This window comes from Pongo pygmaeus, chromosome 16 (assembly GCF_028885625.2).
Source record: "Pongo pygmaeus isolate AG05252 chromosome 16, NHGRI_mPonPyg2-v2.0_pri, whole genome shotgun sequence".
Lineage (NCBI taxonomy): Eukaryota > Metazoa > Chordata > Mammalia > Primates > Hominidae > Pongo > Pongo pygmaeus.
Window position 1 is genome coordinate 81252653 of NC_072389.2, and position 15717 is coordinate 81268369.

The 15717-nt window shown below is 59.6% G+C and overlaps 1 protein-coding gene across 1 annotated transcript in view; it reads right to left on the minus strand.

Moving 5' to 3' along the window:
- The window catches only part of CSPG4 (chondroitin sulfate proteoglycan 4), a 38853-nt gene that overhangs the window by 12354 nt on the left and 10782 nt on the right, over positions 1-15717 (minus strand). The window contains exons 2-3 of the mRNA XM_054450023.2: positions 6104-6267; positions 278-3814 (exon numbers count right to left, since the gene is read on the minus strand). Of these exons, the coding sequence (XP_054305998.1) occupies positions 278-3814; positions 6104-6267 (3701 nt within the window). The remainder of the gene's footprint in view (positions 1-277; positions 3815-6103; positions 6268-15717) is intronic.

A 15717-nucleotide genomic window follows, 5' to 3' on the forward strand; every position in this document is an offset into this window, starting at 1 on the left:
GGTGGGGTCCAGGAATCTGCATGATCAGCCACGTCATGGGCACGAGTGGACACAACCTCTGGAGGCACACACAACTCCCAGGAGGATGGGTGTACAGCAAGCTCCCCAGAAACTCTTGGGAGCACAACATATACAGGAGCACATCTGAGGCACGTGCACACATGTAACCTGGGGCCACCACAGCCACAGCCCAAGTCACATGTGTACCTGGCATGGAGGCTGGGAGGAAGGCCCTCTACCTGGTCCACACCCCCGCTAACCACCTCCAGCTCCTCACCTCCAGCTGGTCCCTTCTGATCTCAGCTGCCTCTCCTTGGAAGACGTAGATCTTCTTGTGCCGGACTAGCTTCAGTGGGGCCAGTGGGCCCTCTAGGGCAATGGTCACTTGTAGGGTGGCATCCGTGTGCACTGGCCCCGCTTCCACGGAGAAGGCCAGGGTGTCGCGGGGGCTGAGGCTGCCATTGTGGCTATAGAGAACGGCCCCATCCAGCAGGTCCTGCTGGGAGAAGGCTATGGCTGGCTGACCGGCCCGGAGTAGCTGTCCCCAGCGAGGGCCGGCTGTGACATGGTAGTGGACCTCATCCCCACTGCGGATGTCGAGGTTGGTGTCCAGGTGGAGCACGGCTGTGTCGATGGTGCCCTGGCCTCCTTGAGGGACCACAAGGCTGGAGCCGTTGGCCACACGGAGGTAGGGCTCCGAGGCCTGCACCTCCAGCAGCGAAGTGGCCTGGTGTTGCCCGTCGGACACCTGCAGCTGGATCCAGCCACGGTCGGCCCCTGAGTGCACGAACAGTACTCGCCTCTTCCTGAGGTCCTCCTGGGTGAAGCGGTAGATGGGCCGCGTGGGCTCATCTACGGCCACGATACTGCCAAAGAGGAGGTCCTTGCGGGTCAGCACCAGCTGGGTGTCAGCAAAGCCCGAGTCAGCATCGCTGAAGGCCACGTCGTCTGTAGTCAGCAGCCGCCGCCCACCCCGGGCCACATGGAAGATCCGGCTGATGGTCTGCACGGGGGCGTGGTCATTCACAGGCTGGATGGCCACTCGGAAGACACCCCGTACCTCCTCCCAGGCCATGTCACCACTGCTCTCACCCTGGCGGGTAGCAACAAATGGGATATCATCTTCTGTGGTCTCGGAGTCATCATGCTGGTAGACCAGCCGGCCACGCAACAGGTCTTCATTGGTGAAGGATGTCACCATAGTGGTCTTGTCCTGTGTCCCACGCCAAGCCAACCTCCCATGGCGGGGCCGCTCCATGACCTCATAGAGGTAGCTGGCACTGTTGAGACTCTTGACAAAGAGGTGGTCAGCAGAGAGGACACCCTCACCACCCTCAGGCACCACGAGGAGGACATTGGTGAGGATGGGCGCATCTGGGTCACCACCAATGTGGATGGGGAAGGTATAGAGCGGGGAGAAATATGGTGGAGCTGTGACACGGAAACGGAAGGTGTCCTCGACTGCCTCTGAGGCACGTGCTGTGGCCCCATAGGTCACCCGGCCAGCCTGTACGTCATCCTGGGTGAAGCCCTGGCCATCTGACAGCCTCGTGCCCTGTAGTTGAAGGTTGCCTTTCCTGGGGGCCTGAACCACCTCATAATGGAAGGTTGGGGGGCTTGGGCCTGCCTCCTCCAGGGTGGCCTCCAGATGGGCTGTGGTGAGGGCCTCCTGATGGGTGTTCTGAGTGTGCAGTGGCTCCAGCCGCAGCATCCACACGGTGGCTCTCTGGATGGTCACTGGGAAGGACAGATTGCTCAGGATCTCCTGGCCCACCTGCACCTCCAGGGCCAGGTTCTCCACGGTGTCCTCAGCGTGGTGTTGTGGGTCAGTGCTCAGGTACCTCACACGGCCCTGCTCCACATCCCGCTGGTGGAACGCCTGTGTGGCCCACCACTCAGCACCCTCCACCCCACCTGCTCCCTGCTTCTGCAGCTCCCCGAACTGCAGGGCTCCAGTGACGCGGAACAGCACGCTCACATCCTGCCCCACGGCATTGGTCTCCACCGACAGGTTGGCGGGCAAGATGGGCTTGGCAGAGCCTTGGGCCAGGCACAGCCCTGTGCTGCGGTGGATCTGTATGGCCGGCCGAATGGCCACCACCTTCAGCGTGGCCGGGGGGCTGGCCTGCAGTCCATCACTGACCCGGAATGTCAAGTCCTGTGCAGGGCCACCGCGGTGGACATAGACTAGGCTGCCGGCCTCCAACTCCCGGCAGGAGAACTCGGTCGCCGGCTCCCCAGGCTGGTCTCGGCGCTCCACGGGGAGGCCAGAGGAGGTGCCAAGGACCTGGAAGGTGAGGCCTTCACAGGCAGAGTCTGGGTCATAGGCCTGGAAAATCTCGGGCCCCAGCGGCTTCTGTGTGTGTTCCAGGATCACCATGAGGCTGCCATGTGGAAAGATGATGTGGGGTGGGTCATTGACAGGGTTGACCTGGATGGGCAGGAGGTAAGTTTGGCCCCTCTGCAGGCATGAGGGCATGGACACCCGAGCTGTCACTGACACCTCCAGCATCAGCTGGTCAGAGGTGTCCTCAGAGCCATCGTGGATGAAGCGGGCCTTGCGGTTCACCACATCCAGGAGGGTGAACATTTTTCGTGCCTGGGCTCCCAGGATGTCCAGCTTGAGCTCGCCGTGGCGTGCCCCTCGGGTCACGCTGAACAGCACCTGGGATTTGCGCAGCTCAGCCTCCATCAGGTCCAGTGTGGGCTGCACATGCCGCCACTCAAGCCAGGCTGTGCCCCCCTCAGCCACCACCAGTGGGCTGATAGTCAGCAGCTGGGTGAAATTGGCAAAGACAGGAGGCAGCCCTGGCTCAGGCACGCATGGCTCAGGCAGCTCCATGGCTGGCCAAGCCTCGGGGGCCAGGGTGGAGAAAGCTTCATAATGGCCATAGGCATCGTCCTCATACTCCTCCTCCTCCAGCCTGCAGCCAGCCGCCATGTTGCGCGTCAGCAAAGCTTCCCGCAGCCCCCGCCTCTGGCCATTGACACTGAGGTCTTCCATGCAGCCCAGCAGGGAGGCATTGGTGGCCTCTGGTGTCAGGCCCAGGCGGTGTTCCCGGAGGTGACGAGAGGCCTCTGCATCCAGCCCCCCGAGAAGGAGACTGCCCCGTGGCTCCAGGTAGCTGAGGACTCCTCGGTTCGAAGTATGCGTAGGGTACTGGTCCACGGAGATTTCCAGCTGGTGAGCATTGATGTGGACACTGACCTCATGGGGCTGCCCGTCGGCCACAGGCACACTGTTGTGGAGCAATACGGTACCCTGGCCCTTCTCCACCACGGCCCGCAGGTGGCCCTCAAATAGGTCCACATAGATGAAGTCCCCACGCCGGCCCCCTGCCTGGAAGGCCAAGGGTGCCTGCCGGCTCTGTGTAGTGAGTGTAAACTCTAGGGTTCCTTCGTCCTGAGTGCCCCAGGCAGGAAAGGCAGCCAGAGAGTGCGGCCCAGAGAAGCCCAGGGCCACATCATCACCGGCAGAAAACTCTTCAGCACAGCCCTCATGCACATCGGGGGTCAGAGGCCGGAGGAGGCTGCGGCCATTGAGGGTGGCCACATGGAGGCAACCCCTCAGGGGTCGGCTGGTTCCCCTCAGGTAGGGCAGGCCAAGGGTCCCAGTGCCCCCAACAAAGAGCCCATAGGGGACCTCTAGGGGGGCTCCTGGGACTGCAGAGGAGGCGTTCAGAAACCCATCGACTGACAATGTGGCCCAGCCCTCTACGACAGTCAGCACCATAGTGTGGGGGATGGAGTCACTCAGCAGCGTCTCTGCTGGGGTCTGCAGCCTCAGCTCCTCCTGGCCCAGAACAAGTCTGACCTGAAGAGAGATGGGGAGTGGGAGATGGGGGACAGCACTTTGAATCCATCATTTCCCTTATAAAAGCGTAGAGCCAGGCGTGGTTGCAGTGGTGGCGCGGTGGCTCACGCCTGTAATCCTAGCACTTTGGGAGGCCAAGGCAGGCGGATCATCTGAGGTTGGGAGTTTGAGACCAGCCTGGCCAACATGGAGAAACCCTGTCTCTACTAAAAATACAAAATTAGCTGGGCATGGTGGCACATGCCTGTAATCCCAGCTACTTTGGAGGCTGTGGCAGGAGAATTGCTTGAACTCAGGAGGTGGAGGTTGCGGTGAGCTGAGATCATGCCATTGCACTCCAGCCTGGGCAGCAAGAGCGAAACTCTGTCTCAAAAAACAAAAACAAAAACAAACAAAAAAAAGCATAGTGGGTTCCCCACACTTGGGGCCCCAGAGCGGAAAACCTAGGACAAGGGCCTCTGGTGCCACTCCTCTTGCCGTCCTGCCATCTCTTTATTCATCCTCCAAACATTCACCAAAGGAAACTCTGGGCCAGGGCTGGATGGGCTCTGGGGACCCTGATGTGAATCAGATGTGGTCCTCGCCCACAAGGAACTGACATACAGCAAGATGCTCTCCTAGAAATCCAACCTGTATTTTTAAATTCTTCCCCTCTTTCCTTGAGTGAGAGGTGTCAGAAATATTGTCTTGGAATCTGGATTTCAACGCTGGAATAATAGGTAACTGGGAATCCCTTGATCAGTCCCCTTCAACAGGGCAAAGCTTCTTGGGGTCATTGAAGGCAGCCAGGCTCACTGTTCAGGGATAGGCTAATTTTTAAATTAAAATTTAAATACTCTGTGTTCTGAAAAAAAGCTCCCTGACCTGGGGTGGAAGGAGATCTTGGGGAGAGATGAAGGACATAGTTCTGTCTCCATGACATTGACAGCAGAAATGGCTCTGGTACAGTGCTCCCAGACGGTAGAATGGGAGGTGGCAGAGTATGGTAACTGCAGAACCAAGGCACTAAGAACTATAATTTTGGAGTGCTGGTATGGAGCATCTCTGTAGGGGTGTGGCATCATTGTACCTACAGAACTGGACAGCCATCAGCACCAGCCTGCACCACACCGGTGTTTAACAGTGAAAGCAGCAGACTGACCAAGCCCTAGTCCTCTCCCCATGGGGTGTGGAAGGAGATGGCTGCCCCAAATTTGTTTTTTTTTTTTTTTTTTTTTTGAGACGGAGTTTGGTTCTTGTTGCCCAGGCTGAAGTGCAATGGTGCGGTCTCGGCTCACTGCAACCTCCTCCTCCTGGGTTCAAGTGATTCTCCTGCCTCAGTCTCCTGAGTAGCTGGGATTACAGGCATGTGCCACCATGCCCGGCTAATTTTTTTGTATTTTTATTAGAGACACGGTTTCACCATGTTGGCCAGGCTGGTCTCGAACTCCTGACCTCAGGTGATCCACCTGCCTCGGCCTCCCAAAGTGCTGGGATTACAGGCGTGAGCCACCGCGTCCAGCCTTTTTTTTCTTTTAAAAATAGAGATGGGGTCTCATTGTGTAGCTCAGGCCAGCCTTGAACTCCTAGGCTCAAGTGATCTTCTCACCTTGGCCTCCCAAAGTGGCGGGATTATAGGCATGAGCCACTGCACACAGCCTGGCACGAATTTGGAATAAGACCCTGGGTTCTTAAACTCTTCATGGCACGGGGGAAGACTCAAGAAAGCCACAAGACTCCTTGCTAACAAAGCTTGTGGTGTCTTGAAGGATGAAATGGAAAAATGAGGAAGCTGAGGCAGTACTGGTGCTGTTACTGTCGTGGACAGACCGTGGTGCTGCAGAGAAATTGGTCCAGTGCCACAGGGATGAACAGGGGTTGCGGGGGCCCAGAAAAGGGCCTAGCCCAGGAGGAGGGGATGCCCACACTGAGACTTCAAGGAGAGGCTGGAGTTAGGCATGTGCAGGGAATGGGAGAGACACGCACCTGGCAGAAGGAGTGTGCATCAAGAGCCTGGCAGCAAGCGACTGTACGATGGCCAGGAACTGAAAGCAGTTCAGTGCGGTCTGAGCACAAAGGGCCAGCGAGGGGTTGTGGCGGGAAACATGGTTGGAGGGAGCCGGTGGGCAGAGCCAGTTCATGAAGGATTTACCATTTCTGGGCTGCTGCTGCCCATCCCATAGTGGAGAACTTAAGACCCTGAGATAAAAGTGACTTACACAAGGTCACACAGCCAGCTGGGGTTCACTCAAAGCTAGAGAAGGAATCCCACCCCGAATCCCGCCCAGATCTCAGGGGGACGTCACTCACCTGCAGGCGTCCAGAGTAGAGCTGCAGCAGGAGGTGGTCAGCTGGGCCTGCTGCCAGGAGAAGGAGGGCTTCGGGCTGGGACGTGGAGAACCGCAGCTGTAGGTCTATGTCGGTCAGAGCCGTGGCCACAGGCACCTCCAGGTGGTTCTCACCGAAGAAGGAAGCTGTGTGAGAGGGAGTTGTGGTCAAGGCTCAGACACTTGCCTGGAGGAGGCGAGGTGCCGCAAAGAGGGACGGGTGGGTTGCAGAAAGGGGTCCATGCTGGCGCACCCTCATGGTTCTGCTGTATGGTGCTGCCTCTGAGCACTGCCCGGGTCCCAGCATCTTCTTGGTCCTGGCACCAGAAGGCACAGGCTCACCTTGTGTCCAGCCCAGACCTTGAATTTGCAGGAGGTCAGACCCAGAAATTCCCTGCAACTCAGGTCTCCTCCTTGGAGGTTCCTGGAGCCAGAGGCCTCCGCCAGCTCTGACTCACCTCCCCTGGGCCCCAGAGGAGCCTCCCTCGTGGGTCCGGCTCCCGGACACAGCCCAAAAGGAACCGCAACTGGCCTGATCACCTGGCTTGGTGGTCACAGCCCCAAGGAATGGAGTTTCTGGAGAATCACCCCCAGTCCAGACTGATCCCTGCTCAGATTCCTTCTCCTAAGTGCCCTTGTGCTTGGGCTCCTGTGCAGCGCCTGCCGTGCCATGCCCCGCCTCCATGGGTTGGCTGGGGCCATGACTGGGATCTGGGGGTGGTGTCAGCACGGCTCACCTATCCCCGCTTCTCTCTCAGGCCATTCTTCCAGCTGCCATTGAGGGTGGGGGTGGGAGCTTATTGGCCTGAGTCTGCCAAGGAGCAAAGGCTCTGAGGCCAGATGGAGACCATGTGCAGTGTCAAACCAAAGTGGGCCCACACTTCCTCCATTACCCTTGCTATTGCTTCCTGCTGGAGAGCTATTCACAGTCCCTGATGAGCAGTCAGATCCGGCTCCATTGTTTCCACCGTGGCCAAGGAACCAGGGATGAGAACAGCTGAGTTCCCAACTTCCCCAGGCCACCACGCAGGCTGAGGCTGAAGACAGGGCCTGGGAGGGGCTGAGGGTCTGCTGGGCAGGCCAAAGAGGGCCTCCTCAGGCAGAAGGCCATGTCTGGGCTTGCCTGGGGTTAGTGGTTCCTATGCAGGGCCCGTTCTGTCCCATACCGGGACTCCTCCTCTTTTGAATTGCTGCTTCCTCTAGTCAGTTTCCCCAGACTAGCCTCCCTGACTTCCAACCCGCTGCCACAATTTCTGGTCCATGCCTTCTGTGGTGATAAGAGCCAAATATAATTTTGACTTTGGCTGCAGATGTCCAGGGCTGGGGGGTAGACAAACACGGGTTAAAAATGGTGATTCATTCCTGTTGGGTTTCCCTCAAACCCCGAGAGCGAGCACAGGCTGACGGCCTTGATAGGGATAATCCGGCATCAGCCCCATGCGCTGGTCCCTGGCCAGCCTGAGCCAGCTGCCATCCGCCTGAGTAAGCAGCTTCAGCCATTGGAGGAGTCGGAGACTTGTACGCCCTAAGGGCAGCCAGCCCCACTGGGAGAGATGTCCAAGAAAGATCCCGTAAGAACCCCTTGGGCTGAGTTAAATCCCCTCTGGTTATCTCCTCCTGCCAGCACTGCTGGCAATACCAGCACCTTGTCTGGGAAGCTAAGGGAATCAAGCGAGCCCTGCAGACCATCTGCGCGGGGGCGGCCCAGCAGGTTCAGCAGAGCTTGGCGCCAGCAAGGGACAGACCAGGGAGCTGCAGGTGGCGGCCACCTACTGGGGTGCCTTATCTGCAAAGACATTGATTCCTAAGAGCAAAACACAGCACACTAAAGTGAGGGAGGCCGTAGCACAAGGGGTGGGGGCACATGGCCCTGCAGGATGGAACCACCGCTGTCACCCGCTGGAGTGGCTCACAGCAGCTGCCAGGAGTCTACTGTGAATTTTCAGGAATTTTGAGAGCCAGGTGATACTGCCCACAGTGAGAATATTTATACCAGGAAAAGAGGCAAACACTGCAAATCAGGGTTCCCCCTCCCCAAGAAAGCCCATTGCTCAACATTTACCTATCCAGCACCCACAGGGAAGGGGGCACATGTCCCTGCCCCTACCCACCCTTGCACTAAAGGTATATGTAGACCCGCCAAGGCATGGTCAACATCAGGGCTCTGGGCCAGGCAGGAACTGAACTAGATGGTTGGCCCTAACCACTGAACCACCTGCCTGCAGCCCCCTCCCAGCAGAAGAGAGTAGAGCCTGTTTGGCCAGAGTGGGAGGGTGGCAGGAAGTAGAGGTACTTTCCAGAGCACTGGGGTCTGAATGGGTCCATTGAGGGGCTGGGCCCTGCTGCTTCCTGTGGGGCTGAGCGGGAGGGGCTCACACAGGCTGTCTTGTGCTGCTGGAGCGCGTGGCCAGGCAGCCCCCCATCCCAACAGAGGCCTCTGAGGCCTTGCTGGCCAGGGCTTTGGAAACTCTGACAGCGCCACTCCCTCCACCTCCTGGTCTCCTTTTTTCTGCCCCTCTTACACTCTCTGAGGGGCTTCAGTTGCAAGAACTCAGAATCCCTGTCTTGGAGGTGGTGGAGGGGGGGCAGTTGAAGAGGGGCTTCAAATGGAGAGGGTGTGCAGAATTAAGATGTAATAAGCTAGGAGTCAATCCAAAGGACTTCCTGGAGGAGGTGACGGTGGTGTACAGTCACAGAGAGGGAGGAATAGGCAGTCTCAGAGGACAGCAGCAAGGCCAAATGAGACTGGCAGGAAGTACACAGGTCCCCTTTGGGTGGGGCTAGGAGGGTTTCTGCTCCATCACCCCCTAAAGCCTCTGGCTAACTTGAAGGAAGAGAAGTAGAGGGAAAAGTAGAATGGGTCAAGCTAGGCTCGGCTGCCTGACTGGGGCGGGGGGATGGAGGAGGTTGTGGGGAGACATTGGCACAGGCTGGATCAGACCTGCCATTGATTCTCCTGGGTCAAGAGGACCCATGATTCATCAAAACAGCAGACCAGACCTGTAGCAGCCCCGTGGGCTGCCCTCTGAGCCAGGAGAAGGGGCCCACTTCAGGCCTCAGTGTCACCATTCTGTAAAATGGGCACAGTCCCTCCCACCCCTTCCCCCTCCTGACTGTGGGAATTAGTCCTGGGGGTCCCTCCCTGATCTAGGAGTTTGCTGTCCATATGGATGTGGGGAAGGTTAATGGCATGGGGTGCCTGGAGGTGCCAAACCTTGGGCATGAGAGGAGCAGGATGCCCCACAGGTCTGGGGGCCCGTGGGAGGGGCAGGAAGAGTGCTGCGTGTATGGGCTTCTCTCTCTGGAAGGCGCGTCGGTGAGCGTCCAGGGCTGTATATTAATAGATGTGTATTTATGTGTGCGCAAGTGTGTGGGTGGCTGCTGGGGGTGTGCTTTGGGTTTGCGTAAGGCTGTGTATTTGTGTGTGTGTGTGCGTGTGTGGGCCGGGAGCTGCCAGGACAGAGCAATGATTGTGCCCGGGCCTGTCCTGCCCTTCGGTGCCCGCCTGCCATTACTTGGCTGGGCCTGGCTCCATGAAAGGGGCTGTGTGTTCTTGGAGGGTTCCTGCCCCTCCTGCTCAGCGCCCATAGAGAGGTTTGCTAAAGGTGGGTATGTCCTCAGGCTTCCCACCCTTCCTCCCCATAAACAGGGCACTGCTGTCTGGGCCTGAGGGTGGGGTGGCTCCATCCTTCTTCCTGAGACCTAGGCCTGGGGGCAGAGAAAAAGCCTGTGTCCTTCCCTGCCAAGTCCCTTCTTAGGGGCTAGAGGAAACCTCAGTCAAGGTCCCCAGTAAGCCCCCTCTGTCAAAGCAAAGGCTGCGCTGGCATCTCCGGGCTCCCTGGAGGCACTGCTAGGAGGAGCGTGGATGCGTCCCTGAGGCTTCCACCCTGACACCCAGCCCTCTGTCTGACACCGAGCTCCGGGGACAAGGGGTCGCTGTGAGGGGAGCATCTCTGCCCATCAGTCCCGCCTCTCCTGGCCAGGGCCCCACCTTCCCCAGCCAGGCCAGGGCTGGGTCTCAGGCACAGATGCCTCTTCCAGGCTGAGGGCTGCTGTGGGCTCTGTTCCTTCTGAGTCCTCAGAAGGCTGCCTCTGTCCCTGTATCTGCCCCATCTCTCCTTCGCCTCCGGCCATCCCTGCCGCCAGGCTCTGCCTCTGCTCCGCCTGATCTCCCCCTAGCTCTTTGGCTCCCTCTTCCCTCTGCCCCATCCTGGCTGTCCCTGGGCACATCACCCTTTGCTCTAGGACAGTCTGGAGGGCCCCGGCCCGGGGCCCCACCCTCCATGGGTGCTGAGTCCCACAGCGTCAGCGTTCTCTGTAGCTCAAGCCTGCTGCAGGGCGCTCAGCTTCCACCTTCCAGACAGACAAACTGAAGCTCCAGAGGAGAAGCGATTTGACAAAGAGAAGCAGAAAGAGATCCAGCAGGTCCCAGCACCACCTGTGTGAGCCCTACCCACCCAGGCACCCCCACTGTACCCTACTCTCTGGCAACAGATCCCTGTGTGCCCTACTCCCGCCATGTTCCCGGTTGCCTGGGGGCAGCCCCACAGCCAGGCTGCGTCATGGGAGCAGCAGCATTCCTGGGTGTCTGCTGCCGCCTGACTTTATAAGGGAGAAAGTCTGGGAGCCCAGAGCTGCTGGCCCGTGAGGAGTGCCTGGGCCCGTAGTTGAGGGTGAGGACAGGAGACCTGGACATCTGTATGTGAGGGAGGGACACCCAGTGCCACAGAAACAGAGCAGGAGGTGAGAGGTGGAATGCGTAAGGGAGACCCATTCATTCATTCACTCAGTCACAAATACAGCAATACAGTGATGGGAATGGAAGAAGATAGCTAACATGGGAGAAAGTTATTAAAACTGAGAAGGAGAAATCAAGATGTCCTCCTCCATAAAGACTGGATTCACATATAGACCAAGGGCCGAGGAAGGGGATGGAGGAGGAAAACTGGAGGGAGACAGAGAAGGCAGGACATTGGCAGCAAGCCTGCTGCTGTGCACAGGAGTGAGGAGGGGACGGCCAGCCAGCCTGTTGGGGAGGGAGGGCCCTGCTCCAAGACGAAGCCGGACTTCTCCATCATCGCCCCTCGGGGTTTGGCACCATGGGGGGAGATCCTGGCTCCAGGTCTAGGCAGGCAGGGGTGAGGGAGTCTGAGGGGGCTGTGGGATGGGGTGCTCTGGGAGGGCCAAGGCCAGGATGAAGGGCTCCCTGTCTCCCCTCATGGGTGTGTATGTGGCGGGGCGGGGGTGGGGTCGTGGCCCACCTGGGGGCTGAATGCCGGCTGTGTGAGAGCATGGACGGGCCAGGTGCGCTTCCCCAGCAGCGGACCCTCCCTGAGTTCACCTGGCCCTCTAGACCTCAGGTCAGTTCCCCTCCCCTTGCACCTCCAAGGGACTCCTCGATTTTACTTCCGACAATCTACTTCCAACCCAGCAGGCAGGGCATGGGCGAGTGTGTGCGGGAGTGTGGGTCAGTGTCACGTGTACACACGTGTGTGGCGGCAAGGCAGGCGAGGAGGGCGTGCGCTGGGCCTCTGGTCTGGTCCCGCTGTGGGCCCTGGATACTGAGCCATAACTGGGGGTCCCCTCCCCAGCACATTGGTCTCCCTGGGCTCCTCAGGCAAGGGAGAAGCTGTCTGGTGTGCCTACTCAGGGGTGGGCCCCTCTCAAACCTCCTCCCAGCAGAACCCCCAAGGCTCAGCCACCCACACTGAGCTATCACCTTCCCCCAACCCTGTTACTCTGAGGGTAACAAGGGGGTAAGTTACAGGGGAGACTTAAGGTCAGACTAAGGGGAACGACCTGCCCAGTGATGACACTGGGGTCTCCAGGGCCCAGGCTAGATGGCTCATCACTGGCCAGGGTGGGCTGCCTGGGAGACGCTCACACACCTGCAGACCCCTCAGGGCTCACTGCTCTTTAGCCACTCTTCCTGGCTGCTTCGAGACTGGGATTCCACCACCCAGGGCCATCCCCGCGGCCCAAGGACTGCCTGCTCCTCTCCTGTCCCGTGAGCTACTGAAACGCGGACAACAGTAGGTTAGTTCCAAATCCCATGGAGCTTACAACAGCAGCCATCCTCTCAGGAGACACTGCTTTATCCCAGTGGGGCGCTGGAGTGCTAGGCACCTGCTCAGGTGACTGCCTCCACGTCTAAATGCTGCAGAGACCTCTGTCGGGGTCAGGGCAGCACCAAGAACTCTTCAGCCAAGAGACGCACACTCAGGTCAGCTGACCTTCTGTTTAGTTGCCTTTCCGGTCTCTTGCAAGGCCAAGGAGACCAGGGAGGAAAACAGTTTCCTCAGCTATTGGCTGGGCCCTGACCCTGGTCACTAGCCTCAGCTACCATCCTCTAACCAAGCGCTTTGAGTCACCCATGTAGAGGGGCATGTGTTGGGGAACATTTCCAGTTGAGGGAACCCATCTGGAAGATGAGTGGAAGCAGGGGCAGGTGGGGTGGGAGAAGCTGAGCTTGGTCCACAGAGGCTGATAGGGGCTGCGCCCTGGGCTCCCAGCCACATGTCCCAACCCTGGGGCCTTGTGGAGCACAGAGGAAGCAGGAGGGGAAATGAGAGGTTTTGAGGGAAGAAGCAGCCCAGAGTCCACCCAGGCGGGAGGGCTGGGCCGGGGGAGGAGGAAGTGGGAGGGCTGGGCCGGGAGAGGAGGAAGCGGGGCCTCAATGGTGTCTTTGTGGGAGCCTTGCTGCTCCCCAGGCCTCAGGCGAGGAGGGTGGGGTGGCTGCGGTGGGGAGCGGTTCCAAGAGGCTTTTCCCTGCCTTATAATTTTCCCTCTTGTACAGGGAGATGGGTGGGTTTCCAGGCTCCTTCCGTACCCTCCTTTCCCCCACTTTCCTGGCCCTAGCGGACCTGGGACCCTCACTCAGTGGACCCAGGCTGGGGTGGGGTTTCTGGCAGGGAAGAGAAGAGTGAAGGACCCTCACTTGGTGCTGCGCAGCCCCCCAGGCCCAGGAGGCTCCTGGGAGGCATCTCCCATGTTACAGGTGAGGAAACTGAGGCTCAGAGAGGGCAGTCCTCCGTGCTAGCCTGTGGAGCAGCGGCAGGGCTGGGACTTAAGCTCCTGCGGGTGTGGCTCCAGAGCTAGGGGCTGTGGGTGTCAGCAGGGCACATGCACCGTGTGTGCGCCCAGAGAGGCGTGGTGGGTTTGCTTGCTCCCTGTGAATCGGAAGTGGAGCATCTGCCAATGGCCCCAGTGGGAGGAGGGTGTGAGAGCTGGACCCCAGCCTGGGGAAGACACACTCTTTCCCTTCTTGTCCCTGGGGCTCTTCTGTCAGGGCCGGGTGGAGGGGGCAGCGAGGAGGGGAGGGAAGCATCTGCTCTCCTTGGGCGGTTTGGCAGCCCCGCCTCTGTGGCTCTGGGGCTGGCCGAATAGGGAGGGCCCTTCTGCAGGGGCTGGCGGGGGATGACTAGGTCCAGAAGCCAGTGATAAGTGCCAGCCCTGCCCACTGGGGGCTTGGAGGTCTGGGAGGAGGGCGGAGAGGCAGGGGGTCTGGGTGGGAGCTGCCCCCAGGAGGCTGAGGGCCAGACTCCTGGGCGGTGTCCAGGACCAGGCAGCCCATGGCTCATCTCTGAGTCTCCCCTCTGCTCTGGCAGCAGAAACTGCCGAAGACAGGGCTGTTGGGGCGGCGTCTCGGGGCTTCCCCAGCCTGGCGGGCTGGGTCTGGAGATAGTGAGTGTGTGAGTTGGGATGGGGGAAAAACAGAGGAAATGGTGACTGTGGGTCTGGACGGCTGCCTGGACCTGAAATCTGGTGGCACAACTTGTGCACAGTAGCTTGTGTGCCTCCTCCTCAGTTCCCCTGCCTGAATACAGGGCAGAGGGTGGGCTCACCCCACAGACAGAAGTCCACATCCAGGGCAGATGCCTGGGTCAGGGCTCACACCCCCAGCACACACACAAGGCTCAGAGCCATGCTTTCCCTGGCCTCAGTGTCCCCATCTGTGAAAGGGGACCTGGATAGAGGGACCGACACACATCTGGCCTCTGACCAGCCCAGCAGACTGGCAAGAGGTGTGGCCACTACCGTGGGTACAGTAGAGCCATCTCTGGCCTAAATGGCCACAGGTCTGGCCAGACTGGAAGCTCTTGAGGACAGGACCAGGGCCCACATCACCTGCCCAGGGCGTCTGTGCAGCCAGGAGGCCCATGGACCTGTGATGAGGGAGGTGACATCAGCATCTAAGGGAATGAAAGGATCAAATGAGGTGGCGTTTGGCCCGCGTGAGGGGTTTTCTATCAGGCAGAGCTGTCCTACCACAGCAAGCCCCGGCACTGGCGGTGATCCAGTGGGAGGGCGTTGCCGGGGGGTGTACCAGGAAACCTCAGTGTGCTTGCTAGCAAACCTCTGGGCTACCCAGGTCCATCAGAGATCCCGAGACTGAGACCTCTCTTCCTGGGCAGGCCTGGCTCCTCCTGGAATAGGTTCCTGCCTAGCACCCCCACCTGCCAACTGCCTGGAAGCCTGCAGCCTGTGGGCCCCCCCGGAGCTGTGGCCACCGCCACCACACTCCCTCTGGCCCTCCTTTTCTCTCCCGGCCTCAGGCCCAGCCTCTGCTAATGCACCACGTCTCTCTCACTGGCACCAACTCTCCAGGGCTCTGGGCCCACTGCCAGTGTACCTCAGATGTCCAAGCCAGGAACACCCATAGGAACCCCCAAGCCCAACCCCACCCAAAGCAAGGAGGACTCAGTGTCCTCTCCCCTACAGCCAGCTCGCCAGCCCCGTGAAGGCCCGACTGTCCACCTGTTGCTGAGTAGACATCTGAGGGTTGTGCTGAACTCTCCTCCTGCTCCCTCCCCACAGCCACTGCTGATTAATACTCAGGTTCCATCCATCCAGCCCCCAAATTCTCCTTCAAATTCATCTCCCTCTCTTGCTCCCTGGTCCATCCATAAGGCGGCTGGCCACCGTCCTTGGTCTGGCTTAATCAATCTCCTGCCTCCCTTTGCTAATAGCAGCCCCGGTTAACCCAAACTGAAAGCCGCTCCCTCAGCCTCCCTTGCCTTTGGTGGCCCCCACCCCCGGGTGGCACTGAAGGCCAGGGTGCCCTCGACTCTGCCTGCAGGGTCTCCTGCTGTCTTCCAAGGACACTCCACGCCTCCACCTCACTAGACCCTGCACTGACTCCGCGCACACCTAGCAGGGCCCGACTGCTGCCTTTGCTCAGGCTGGGCCTGCTGCCGGGCCAGCTCTTCTCTCCTGTCCGCCTGTGAAGTGTCCTCATGCTCTTTCAGGAAAAAAGCCCAAAGCACCTTCTTTGTCCTTGGGGTGCAAAGACACTCGCTGCGGCCCAGGGGGCTGTGCTGTTGTCACCTCTCTCCATTTACACTGTGAGCCTTGGGGACAAGACTGACCTTGCTTGGGGACAGGAGGTGGGAGGAAAGGAGGGAGGGGCCCACCAGGGAATGAGGGCCATGGGCCCAGTGGGAGGGGCTGCCTCTGGGAGCTCGCCCCAGCCCTCCCCACCTTGTCTTACCTCCAGTCTCCTTTCCAGGCCTCCTCTGTCCTCCAGGGACCCAGGGCTCAGAGGCAGGGGACTGGACACAATGGCCTGGGAGGGCTCGAGGGACTGCCCCAGCCAGA